The sequence below is a fragment of the Arachis stenosperma genome, chromosome 8, assembly GCF_014773155.1.
Source record: "Arachis stenosperma cultivar V10309 chromosome 8, arast.V10309.gnm1.PFL2, whole genome shotgun sequence".
NCBI classification, from domain to species: Eukaryota; Viridiplantae; Streptophyta; class Magnoliopsida; order Fabales; family Fabaceae; genus Arachis; species Arachis stenosperma.
Window position 1 is genome coordinate 486,248 of NC_080384.1, and position 13,630 is coordinate 499,877.

A 13,630-nucleotide genomic window follows, 5' to 3' on the forward strand; every position below is an offset into this window, starting at 1 on the left:
CTAATGTTCGATTTACTCCTATGGATGTCACTGTTTTGGATAATCCTACTCTTTATCGATAGCTAGTTGGAGGACTCATCTACTTAACTGTCATCCGACCAGACATCGCTTATCCAGTTCATGTTCTTAGCCAGTTCTTGTCAGCTCCTTATACTACTCACTATGCGACAATTCTTCATATTCTTCGCTGCATCAAAGGCACCCTATTCCATGGCCTTTATTTTTTTTACCATTCATCTTTATCCCTTCAAGCGTACTCAAATGCTGATTGGACTGGTGATCCCACTGATCGTCGTTCCATTACTATTATTTGTTTCTTGGGGACTCTCTCATTTTCTGGCGAGCTAAGAAGCAAACATTCGCTGCTCGATCAAGCACAGAAGGTGAATATCGTGCTCTCTCTGACACCACTGCTGAAATTGTCTCGATTTGTTGGCTTCTCAAAGACTTTGGTGGTCCTTGATGATTGGATTTTTGACGGTTTAGAATTTCACAAATGAAATCTCGTTGAAGTATAGTCTCTAAACCAACAATAATCCTTTCATGCAAAAATTTGTTTGTCACAAGTACAAACCCCTAAAATCTATAAACCGAAGTATTTAAACCTCGGGTCGTTCTCCCTAAGATTTACAATAAAGTGTCTTGTTATTGGTTAGAAATGTGTTTTGGGGTTTTGGATAAGAAGCATGAAAAGTAAATGGCAATGAAAATAAACTAACAACGATAAAAGGCTCTTGGCAAGGTATGAAAATTAGAAGTCCTATCCTAGTTATCCTTCTCAATTGTGATGAGAATTGTTCATTGCTACCACTTAGTTAACCCTTACTAAATAAAGAAAAGTCAAGTGGATGAATTGACTTGAGCCACAAGTCCTAGCCAACTCCCAAGGAAAGACTAGCTTTAGTGCACTCCAAACCAATTAGCAATCTCTCCAATTACCAATCAACAAAGGAATTAGATAACTCAAGTGTCACTAATTACTCTACCTAGCCCAAGAGGAACAAAATCTATACTATATCTAGAAGAGGCATTTCAACAAACACATAAAAGGCAATAAAAGTAAACAACATAAATTGCAAGAATTAAAGAGAGATCTAACTACAAAGGCAAGAGATCAAGAATAGAAAAGCAAAGAAGAGCAATTATTATGAATTACCTCTTATTGAATTGAAAGAAAATGGAAGGAACAATAGTAGATCTACAACAAAGCATAACAACAACATAAAGGAAATTACAACAAAGGAATGGAAGAAGAATGAATTAACTACAAGGAATTGAGAAGATAGAAGTAGAAGAAGATGAATTAAAATCTAGATCTAAGAACTAAACCTAATCCTAATCCTAATCCTAGAGAGAAGTGAGAGCTTCTCTCTCTAGAAATTACTTCTAAAACTAAACTATGACTAATGGTAACTAACATGTGTTTCCCTCTTCACTCCTTGGGTTAAATAGCATCAGAAATGAGTTGGATTGGGCCCACAAGGCTTTAGAATTCGCTGGCCACGTTTTGCTTTAAGTGAACCAGGTGGCAGCAACGGCACGTGCGCGTACTATGCGCGTACGTGTCACCATACGTATAGCAACTATGGCAAATCTTATATCGTTTCGAAGCTCCGGATGTTAGCTTTCCAACCCAACTGGAACCGCATCATTTGGACCTCTGTGGCTCAAGTTATGGCCGATTAAGTGCGAAAAGGTCGGCTTGACAGCTTTTGCGTTTCCTTTATTTCTTCATGAGTTCTCCATTTCTACATGCTTTTCCTTCATTCCCTTGGTCCAATCCTTGCCTCCTAAATCTGAAATCACTTAGCAAACATATCAAGGCATCTAATAGAATCAAGGAGAATTAAATTTAGCTATTTTAAGACCTAAAAAGCATGTTTTCACTCTTAAGCATAATTAAGGGAGAAGTTATAAAACCATGCTATTTCATTGAATAAATATGGGTAAAATGTGATAAAATCCCCAAAAATCAATACAAGATAAACCCTACAATTGGGGTTTATCAACCTCCCCACACTTAAACCAAGCATGTCCTCATGCTTAAACCAAGAGAAAGCGAAGGGCATCAACATTTATTCAATGGAAACTAACTAAATGCAATCTACCTACATGCAACTATCTAAATGAATGCAATTGCTTGGTCAAAATAAATCAATTTCCAAGAAGCATATATGCATAAGGGCTAAAGGACTAGCAAGTCTAATCCACAATTGAATTGAGCTATTAAATATTTTTACAAACTTGCATGAAAGGAGATGATCATAGGTGGAGATATGTAATTGAGCATCAAACCCTCACCGGATGTGTTTGCACTCTATTCGCTCAAGTGTTTAGGGTTGATTCTCTCAATTCTTTCCTAATAATGCTTTCTAAGATTTGTTTTTCTTCTAACAATCAACAATTACTTCATGCATGCATACAATTATCATGAGGTCTTTTCTTTAGGTTGTAATGGGGTAAGGGTCAAGGTAGGATGCATATTTGGTTAAGTGAGCTTGATATTTGAATCTTTGATAAGCTTAGACTTCCCACCTAACCTATGACATCCTATACAATTAAGTTCTAACCTAACTATCCATTTTTCTCACTTTTTCACATACTCATGCATTTTATTTTTCATTTCACAACACTTATGCATTGATCTTATTGAGCTTCACTTTGGGGCATTTTGTCCCCTTTTTATTATTTTTCTTCTTTTTCTTTCTTTTTCTATTTTTTTCTTTTCTTTTCCATATTGTTTTTCTTTTTCTTTTGTTTTTCTCATTTTTTTTCTTTCTATATACAAGAGTATCAATGCATAAGGTTTTACATTTGATCAATATATAAGTATGTACCCAATTCCCAATATTTACACTAATAATACAAAACTACCCTTTTATTCACCCAATGTCCCAAGGTTCCCACACTTGAATGATACTCACATACACTAGCCTAAGCTAATCAAAGATCCAAATTAAGGACTTTTATTGTTTTCCGCTTTAAGGCTTGTAATGTGCTAAATTAAAGAACATGTGGGTTAAGCGTAGGCTCAAAGTTGGCTAACAATGGAAGATAAAAGGTAAGGCTTTTTGGGTAAGTAAGCTAAATGAAATGATGGCCTCAATCATATAAATGCATGAATACACAAAATAATGGACATAAAGAATCAAACAAAGCAAAGATTACAATCATAGAAAGAGAATAATGCACACAAGAAGGGAAAATAAGTGGTTATAAGATGTAACCACACCATTAGGCTCAAAACTCACAAGCTTGTGTTCTTAGCTCAAAAACATGATCCACAATATATATACTTCAAGCAAGCTTAATGAAAAGTTTTTCCTCAATCAATTGAGGTGCCCTATAGATAGAATTCTTGAAAAATTTTATTATTTTGACTAAACTTATTGTGTATATATATGCAAAAATAAGAAAATGCAAGTAAAAATCCTAAAATCCTAGAATGAAATGCAAAAGTGTTGGGATTAAAAATTTGTCACCCAAAATCGCCGACCGGTCGGACGACCTCCCCACACTTAAAAGTTTGCACCGTCCTCGGTGCATTCAAAGATGAGCAAGGGGGTACGGCGACTCTTCGGATTGTTGCGTGTTCTTAGTCTGGCTTCCGTTATTGCTTGTGGTGCATCATCATGAAAAATAAAAATATAACACCATAAGATGAGAAGATATAAAAAAGGAAGCATACATTGTTGGAATGAGGTACTAATCACTAGAATTTAGTGAGTGAATTAGTGTGACATTAATGACAAATATATGTGTGAATTCTAAATTGCGCGGTTTAGAACACACATTAGGCTAAAAGTTATGTCACAAAAGAAGCATGCACTTCACTTATCCTAGTGTGCTTGAGATGCTTTAAGTAAGCTTGTAAGGTAAGACAAGCATTAGAGAAGAATGAAAGCATTCAAGTCAAACATATGGATGGATATAATCATGAAATACAATGCATTAAGGTAAATGCTCAACATCATCCATCAAGAGATTGCCTAATCAAAGAATACGGTTCAAATCACATGGTGGCTAGCTACAACATGCAATTCAAAAGAGTTACAATCTCAAAGGCAATTCTCATCACTTGGTATTTTTCGAAAGGTAAGCATGAAAAACTCAAAACCAAGTAGAAAAATATAATCTCAACAATAGAATCCAACAAAGTTTATAGACATAATGATGTTAAGATAACATCCCCTTTTTAATACCCAGCAGCAATTAATGGTAAACAAGAATAACAATCCAACACTTGCGATGAAAAAGAGAAAATAAAATGAAAAACTAACTAAAACTAACTATCAACTAACTGACTAACTAATTAGTTAACTAAAATAAATGGTTATCAATGGTGTTTGGAAGTGTTGGATGAGGGGTAGAAGAAGGGAAGAAGAAAGGAGAAGGAAGGAAATGGAAAGAAGAGAAGAAAGGAAATGTATGAAATAAGGGCATCCACGCATACGCACACATGGCGCGCGCGCGTCGATGGCTTATTTCGAGAGTGGCGCGTACGCGTCATGTGCGCGTGCGCTGATGATTGGATTTTTGATGGTATAGAATTTCACAAATGAATTCTCGTTGCAAGTATAGTTTCTAAACCAATCAATAATCCTTTCATACAAAAAGTTGTTTGTCACTAAAACAAACCCCTAAATTTATAAACCGAAGTATTGAAACCTATCGTTCTCCCTAGAAATTACAATAAAGTGTCTTGTTATTGGTTGTGAGTTATTTTGGGGTTTTGATAAGAAGCATGAAAGATAAATGACAAGAAAGTAACTAAGGCCTAAAAAGATCTTGGCAAGGGTTGGTGGTCAAGGATCTCTATCCTAATCACTAACCACAATATGAGAATTGGCAAGGATTAATCTCATTAAATCATCCTCTAACTAGTAGTAAAGGAAAGTCAAATGAGCTATATCAATCCTAGTCCATAAGTCCTAACTCTCCACTAATTCAATTAGTGAGAACTAGAGTCAATGGCTCCCAATCATCAATCACTTGGACATTAGTAACTCAAGAGGTCCTAAGTTACCTTTCCAAGCCAAGAGTATAAAATTCTACTCTAAAATCCAACCAAGCATTTCATCAAACACTTGGAAGGCATAAAAGGAAAACATAGTAAATCAACAACAAGAACAAAATCTAACAACAATAAAATATAAAGAATTAACAACAACAATTAAAGGAAACAAGATCTACATGAATTACCTCTTATTGAATTGAAAGAGAAAGGAAGGAATAAAAGTAGATCTATAACAAAACATAAGAACAACATAAAGGAAATTACAACAAAGGAATAGAGGAAGATGAATGTAACAACAAAGAATTGAAAAGATAGAAGTAGAAGAAGATGAATTAAAATCTAGATCTAAGAACTAAACCTAATCCTAATCCTAATTCTAGAGAGAAGTGAGAGCTTCTCTCTCTAGAAACTACTTCTAAACTAATCCTAATGTGTGTGTAATGAATGGAATCCCCCTTCTCTTCACTCCTTGGCTTTAAATAGCATCTTTGGCGCCAAAGTTGGTTGCAATTGGGCCCCACAACCCTTCAGAATTTGTTGGTTGCGAATTCATTAAAAAATCATATATCAGCACCGACGCGTACGCGCACAGCACGCGTACGCGTCCATGGGGTGATTCGCAGGTGCGCGCAAGCGCCAGGTGTGCGCGCGCATCCATGGGCGAGTTCAACTTCTTTGATTTTTCATGATTTCTCCACTTTGCATGCTTTCCCTCTTCACTCCTTTGATCCATTCCTAGCCCTTTTCAATCTGAAATCACTAACAAACATATCAAGGCATCTAGTGGAATCAAAGGGAGATTAAAACCATCAAATTAAGGGTTGAAAAGCATGTTTTCACATCTAAGCACAAATAAGGAGACAATCACAAAACCATGCTATTTCAATGGATAAATGAGGGTAAAAGGTATTAAAATCTCTTAGAATCAATGCAAGATAAATCGTCAAAATGGGGTTTATCATGCGCGCAAGTGGAGTTTTGCCAAAGGCATAACATTGGCGCGGCGTATGCACAACTCTCGAGTCAATGTATGGAAGATGAAACTTTTCAATCCACGCGTACGCGTCATGTACGCGTGCGCGTGGATGGTCGAAAACGCTTGATGCACGCGTACGCGTGAAGTGCGCGTACGCATAGATGGTGCTCTGTTTTTTTTCCAAAATTTTTCTCTATGTTTTTGCACCAATCCAAACATTCTAAACCTCCAAGCATCTACCAAAACACCCTAAAACCTTATTTAACATGATAAAATACTAATTAAACTCAACCAACTAATCTAAACATGAAATTAAACTAGTTCTACCAATATGTACAAAAGAGAAAATGAAAGAATTTTACCATGGTGGGGTGTCTCCCACTTAGCAGTTTTGTTTATTGTCCTTAAGTTGGACTTATGGAGAGCTCCTCTCAAGGTGGCTTGTGCTTGTATTCATCTTGGAACTTCCACAAATACTTGGACTTCCAATAAGCTTCATTATTCAAGATTAATATCCTCAAGCTTTGATGGAGTTCTTCATAAACCATGGGCTCCCAATGTTGATCCTCATGTGTTCCCGAATCCCATATTTTGTCTTCACACCCATCTCCAAGTTGATTATCGTTAATCCATGTGGGTGGTGAGCAAGGTGAATTCTCAACAAAATGACCAAACATCCTTCTAGACCCATGCAATCTAGTTCTACACCAACTCTTGCTATTAAGCTTTGAACATGTAACCATGGTGAGCCTAGAATGGCATTTCCAACCACTAACCATCTCCTTTTTACTCTTAAAGCCACTAATTTTTCTAAGTTGACCATCCGTCTCAAGCAAACCATATTCAAGGGGAATAATAAAGCTTAAGTATAAGGAATTTACCCACTTGAATGAGAGAATGGATGGTGGTGGCTTGGGGAGAGGTGTCTCCAATGTGCTTGCAAGCTCTACTCCCTTGTTTGCTTCCTCGTCAATCTCCACCTCTTCATAAACTTCTTCATTCTCAATCCTTTGTTCATCAACTTTATCTAACTCTTCTCCATCACTCAAGTCATAAATGGGAGGTTGAGAAAAATCTACCTCCACATCACCTTCAAATTCATTGGGAGAAGGTTCTTCAAATTCAAAGGATTCTTCACCAAGAAGATTGGATGCATGATCTTTATCACCACGGAAACTCAACTCTTGCTCCATTCCTTCCAAGTCTTCATATGGGATATGCCTTGGAGGTTGTGCACATTCCTCCTCAACATCAACTTCAATCTTCTTGGAGGAGTTTTCTATAACTCTAGGTTCCCATGGAGGTTCCGCATCTCCTAAGTCTTCAACCATTTCTTCCTTTTCTTCAATAATCATAGGCTTCTCCAATTGTTCTAACACAAAGTAGGATTCCTCCTTTTCCACCGGAGTTTCCAATCTCTCCTTCATGATATGCTCTTTAATTGATTCTCCACATGTGACCATGGGAGTGCTTTGAGTGCTCAAGCATTGGGAGGCTAAAATGCTTACTACCTTGGTAAAGGTAGCCATAAATTCTAGTGTCTCCCTTTGCATTTCTCCTTGCCCTTGAAGTATAAGGCTAAGGATTTCGTCCATTGAGGATTGGAGTGGATAAGAGGGTTCATTGCCTTGGAGAAAGGGTTCATTATAGGAAGGTGGTTCTTTTTGGTAAGGTGGTGGTGTGTATTGAGGTGGTTCTTGGGAGTAGTAATCTTGGAATTGTGGTTTCATTTATGGCTCATATGGTTCAAAAGGAGGTTGGTATGGTGGGTAAGGATCATGGTCATATGGAGGTGTTTGTTGAAAATAGGCTTGTGAGTGTGGTTGAGGGTCATGTTGAGGATATGACTCATAGGAATATGGTGGTGGTTCTTGAAAATCACAAGGAGATTCACCATAGCCATTAGATTGATATGCATCATAGAATGACTCTTCTTCATAGTGCATTGGTGGAGGTTGTTGCCATGAGGATTGATCATATGGCTCCTCCCACCTTTGGTTGTCCCATCCTTGATACACATCTTCATTGTAGCTCCCATCACCTACAACATAGTTGTAATCACACTCATAGCCAAAATGAGAATTCATAGTGAAAAGAGAAAACAAAATTCAAAAGCTAATAGAAATCAAGAGAAACAAAATTCTACAACTAGCAAATAAAGCAAAAGGCAATATATTCACAATATTCACATATATACAATAACCAATAACACAACACCATTGCAACTCCCCGGCAACGGCGCCATTTTGATGATTGGATTTTTGACGGTTTAGAATTTCACAAATGAAATCTCGTTGAAGTATAGTCTCTAAACCAACAATAATCCTTTCATGCAAAAATTTGTTTGTCACAAGTACAAACCCCTAAAATCTATAAACCGAAGTATTTAAACCTCGGGTCGTTCTCCCTAGGATTTACAATAAAGTGTCTTGTTATTGGTTAGAAATGTGTTTTGGGGTTTTTGATAAGAAGCATGAAAAGTAAATGGCAATGAAAATAAACTAACAACGATAAAAGGCTCTTGGCAAGGTATGAAAATTAGAAGTCCTATCCTAGTTATCCTTCTCAATTGTGATGAGAATTGTTCATTGCTACCACTTAGTTAACCCTTACTAAATAAAGGAAAGTCAAGTGGATGAATTGACTTGAGCCACAAGTCCTAGCCAACTCCCAAGGAAAGACTAGCTTTAGTGCACTCCAAACCAATTAGCAATCTCTCCAATTACCAATCAACAAAGGAATTAGATAACTCAAGTGTCACTAATTACTCTACCTAGCCCAAGAGGAACAAAATCTATACTATATCTAGAAGAGGCATTTCAACAAACACATAAAAGGCAATAAAAGTAAACAACATAAATTGCAAGAATTAAAGAGAGATCTAACTACAAAGGCAAGAGATCAAGAATAGAAAAGCAAAGAAGAGCAATTATTATGAATTACCTCTTATTGAATTGAAAGAAAATGGAAGGAACAATAGTAGATCTACAACAAAGCATAACAACAACATAAAGGAAATTACAACAAAGGAATGGAAGAAGAATGAATTAACTACAAGGAATTGTGAAGATAGAAGTAGAAGAAGATGAATTAAAATCTAGATCTAAGAACTAAACCTAATCCTAATCCTAATCCTAGAGAGAAGTGAGAGCTTCTCTCTCTAGAAACTACTTCTAAAACTAAACTATGACTAATGGTAACTAACATGTGTTTCCCTCTTCACTCCTTGGGTTAAATAGCATCAGAAATGAGTTGGATTGGGCTCACAAGGCTTTAGAATTCGCTGGCTACGTTTTGCTTTAAGTGAACCAGGAGGCAGCAACGGCGCGTACGCGTCACCATACGTGTAGCAACTATGGCAAATCTTATATCGTTTCGAAGCCCCGGATGTTAGCTTTCCAACCCAACTAGAACCGCATCATTTGGACCTCTGTGGCTCAAGTTATGGCCGATTAAGTGTGAAGAGGTCGGCTTGACAGCTTTTGCGTTTCCTTTATTTCTTCATGAGTTCTCCATTTCTACATGCTTTTCCTTCATTCCCTTGGTCCAATCCTTGCCTCCTAAATCTGAAATCACTTAGCAAATATATCAATGCATCTAATAGAATCAAGGAGAATTAAATTTAGCTATTTTAAGACCTAAAAAGCATGTTTTCACTCTTAAGCACAATTAAGGGAGAAGTTATAAAAGCATGCTATTTCATTGAATAAATGTGGGTAAAATGTGATAAAATTCCCAAAAATCAATACAAGATAAACCCTACAAATGGAGTTTATCACTCCTCAATCATCCCCAACTGATGTTTTTTATGACAACCGCAGTGCTATTCAGATTGCCCATAATGATGTATTTCATGAACGCACCAAACACATTGAGATTGATTGTCACTTTGTTCGACAATGTATCCTTATTGATGCTATTTGTCTCATCGCTGTTGGAATACTGGATCAGACTGCTGATATCTTCATGAAGGCTCATCATCTACTCGTTTCTAGACTCTGTTATCCAAACTCAAGATGGTATCCTTAGCTCCCACTTGAGTTTGAGGGGGGATGTTAAGAGAATAATTACAATCAAATTAGATGAATTAAACTTAGTTTGGTAAAGGTTTTACTTTTCAAAAGTAGCTTATAAAAGCTAATTTTTAAAAGATGGCTTTTTAAAAGTTGTAGCGTTTATGTTTGGTAAATCAAATTAAAAATAGCTTTCAATAAACACAAGCAACAACAATTGCGTCTGGTAAAATAGCTTTTAAAATTTAAAAATACTATAATAGTCATAAATGCAAGCATTAAATTTAAAAATTAGCTAACATATGAGGTTACATTAGACTTTTAAATTTTGAAAAGTACATGCCAACTTTGAAAAGTTCTATCTTACTTTCAAAAGTATCCGAGTCTTTTAAAAACTGCAAGTACAAGCATATGGTCTTTTTGATTTACCAAACACAAAATGAGGAGATTGAGCTTTTAAAAAGCACAAGCACCTCTTCAAAAAATTTTACCAAACCAAGCGCCTTAGTATCATTTGTATTTATATAACATATCTGTATATTAATTATAGGATTTTATGCTTTTATTACTTTAATTCTTTTAGTACCTATATATATTTTTAAAAGCTACAAGTCCAAGCACATAGTCTTTTTGATTTACCAAATACAAAATAAAGAATTTGAACTTTTAAAAAATACAAGCATTTCTTCAAAAAAATTTACCAAACTAAGCCTTATATCATTTGTATTTATATAGTTATCTTAACTGATAGAGCAGCGCATGTATGCTATAGATACGGAAATTTATTACAGAACAACTTAAAGGCCAGTATCACGAAATCAGTGCCTTAATGCAAATTTCACACAGGAAATCAAAGAACAAGATATGAGGTTAGGTTAGGTGCCACACAAATGATCTATGCATGAAATTCTGAAAATTTACTACATTTATATATGTAAATACAGTCATACACAACCCTACATGCATTGGAAAATTATGGAATCTGTTTCACTCCGTGCCTTAATTAATATCTTTAACGACAATTTTGAGTTCGTTTGTGGTTGTTGTGACCCTGCATTGCTGGTACCTGAAACATGTAATTAGGTGATCATTAACGAGTCCTGCTACCTGCATGAACGAATAAACCACGGTGGGTCCCACGCATTGGAAACCTCTGCGCATCATGTCCTTGCTTATGACCTCTGCTTTTGGGGTCTTCGCAGGAACTTGAAGTCCATATCGATATTCATTCCTAAGTGGTTTGTGGTTAACGAATCTCCAGCAATAATTGCTGAATGAACCAAACTCTTTCACAACCTGAACAAAACGGACTTAATTAAATGCTTAATAACTTTTAAATAAAACTATTATATTAGCTTAAATGCTTAGTGCAGAACGTTGATCATTATATTTTTGAGTCGGAAATATTTGTAACAAAAAAAAATTAGCCAAAAACAATCAAAATTTGTTTTATTAGCTTTTATTAATTGCTGTAATATTTAATAAATATTAAATAAGATAAGTTTTGCATGTTTTTTTTAATATTCTTATCATTACTGTTTTTGAGTAAACTAATATATATACCTTAAGTATTTGCTTGGCATTTTCCACAATGGCGCGGAGCTTTGGTTCTGATAACAATGAGCTGCCGTTTATTTTCAGTGTTAGCAACTTCTTATCAGTAAACTGTGAAATTGATGATGGTTCAAAATTTTCAAAAAGCTTCCTGTAACACATAATAATAATGTATTGATAAGTAATTATGCCATGGTGATGATATGTTGAGTAATGTCATGTCATGGTTTGTGAAACAATATTATGTAGTAAATATAGAGATAGACATGCCTAAATATGTGTCTTTGGTTAAGAATAGCTGGCCAGCTATATTCTGCTAATGCTTGTGAAAAGACTAAAAGCTCAAATAGCTTTTTATCATCAATAACTGGAACACCCCATTCTTCATCATGGAAAGCAGTATACCGAGGGTCTGGTAACAAATAACATTTTTCAATTAGTCAGTTTGATATTAATATGCACGACAAGGATTAACATCTAAAGTTTGTTGTAATGTAGCATAGTAATACTAATAATAACAAGCAAACAATGGCTAATAGATATGCCATAAGATAGAAAGCATATGTTATTATAACTAGATTCTGTACCTCAATTTTTAATTTTTTAATGCAGTCGGTTCGATTTTTGTACCTTTCATAAATTGGACGGTCTAATTTCTGTATCTTTACAAATTAGACGGTCTGATTTATGTACCTCTAATAAATCGGACGATCCAATTTCTATTCCTCTAATTAAACAGTTTTACAATTGAGAATAACACCCTAACAATTCACGTTTCAAAAAAAATACCATGGTCACTCTAATATCCAAAACAAAAAGTTCGTAATTCACACTTTTTTATAAATACAAATGTTATTATCATATATTTTTATTTATTGTCTATAATATTTTGGTTAGTTAACATGGCTCCCTGCTTTATTATTATTATTGTTGAAGACACAATTTATAATGATGCTAAGTACACAGACTATAAAGTATAGAGTCGGGACTAACCAGCATTTGGAGTGATCCAGTCACACCTCTTGGGCGGTCCTGATGAGGGCTTGGGGGATTGAGAAATAAAGGTAGCATTATTCACTCTCCTCTTCCTCGTTACTACACTATTGTTTTTCTTGCTGTTGTTTTTATTGCTCGAACCAGACAAGGAGGAATCCGAGGAGCACGTGCTGTCCACTGACACGTTACCTCGGACAACCGACTCTTCAATTTTTGGCGGTGCCACCACCTCCTCGTCCTTGGGTGGTGATGGCTGCGGCTTCTTCTTCGTTGTCTTCACTTTGGTGGGGTGTTCAGCTACTGCAACAACTCTGTTCCCACCCGGTTTCAGAACGGCTCTCGCTACTTCTGAGGAAGCAGGTTTGGGTTTAGCACGTGACAGAGCTGGCTTTGTGGCCATAGGCATTGCTAATATCTTATTAATTAATTTCTTTTGAAATTTTAAGCGGTTAAGTTTTTATGAGAAGGAGGGTTTCATATAAGGGAAGGGATAGTGGAGGTAGTAGTAGCGAGGCTAAGGCATTAGGCAAAGGGTCACAGTCAGAGTTCTATTACCTTCTCTTGTTACGTTGTTCGGTAACGTTTAAGAATGGAATGGTGTGGTGTATTTTAGAAGGTTGCTTACCGTTAAGAAAAAGAATCCAAAGCATTCATTCACTCACCAATTCGCCACGTATTGGTTTGTGTTCGGTAGCTAAATATTACCCAACGGCTAGGTGCGGTGGTCACTGCCCACTATAAAACCAACTAACAACCAAGCAAACAAAAACTTATCACAACAAATTCATCTCATTAATTTAATTTGAATGCAATGTCACTATAAAATATTTTTACATACATTTAATTATATAATATTATATTAATAAAAATTATTATTTTTATATTAATTGTATAAATAATTATTAAAAAAATTAATATAATTATACAATTATATAAAATATTTTATATTATCAACACAATAAAATTAAACTCTTCATCTTATACCCTAGATTTTCTGTAACTATCACTTTCGATATGAATTTTATTGAGGGATTAATTCTTTCTGATAAAGACACATCTATCTTAGTCACTTGC

At 35.5% G+C, this 13,630-nt stretch overlaps 1 protein-coding gene across 1 annotated transcript; it reads right to left on the reverse strand.

Moving 5' to 3' along the window:
- Positions 1 to 10,900: 10,900 nt before the first annotated feature.
- LOC130946686 (uncharacterized) lies at positions 10,901 to 12,983 on the reverse strand. The gene is made up of 4 exons (XM_057875523.1): positions 12,554 to 12,983; positions 11,831 to 11,972; positions 11,570 to 11,711; positions 10,901 to 11,302 (listed from the first exon to the last, which is right to left on the reverse strand). The coding sequence occupies exons 1-4, from the start codon at positions 12,960 to 12,962 to the stop codon at positions 11,006 to 11,008; spliced, it is 990 nt and encodes a 329-aa protein (XP_057731506.1). The 5' UTR covers positions 12,963 to 12,983; the 3' UTR covers positions 10,901 to 11,005.
- Positions 12,984 to 13,630: the final 647 nt, after the last annotated feature.

Bases quoted from the DNA above. Each gene is read 5' to 3' on its own strand.
- LOC130946686 (XM_057875523.1), bottom strand. From the start codon at position 12,962: ATGCCTATGGCCACAAAGCCAGCTCTGTCACGTGCTAAACCCAAACCT. The intron at 11,973-12,553 runs GTTAGTCCCGAC...ATTTGTTACCAG, and splicing joins CTGGATCACTCCAAATGCTG to ACCCTCGGTATACTGCTTTC. The intron at 11,712-11,830 runs GCATGTCTATCT...TATGTGTTACAG, and splicing joins AACCAAAGACACATATTTAG to GAAGCTTTTTGAAAATTTTG.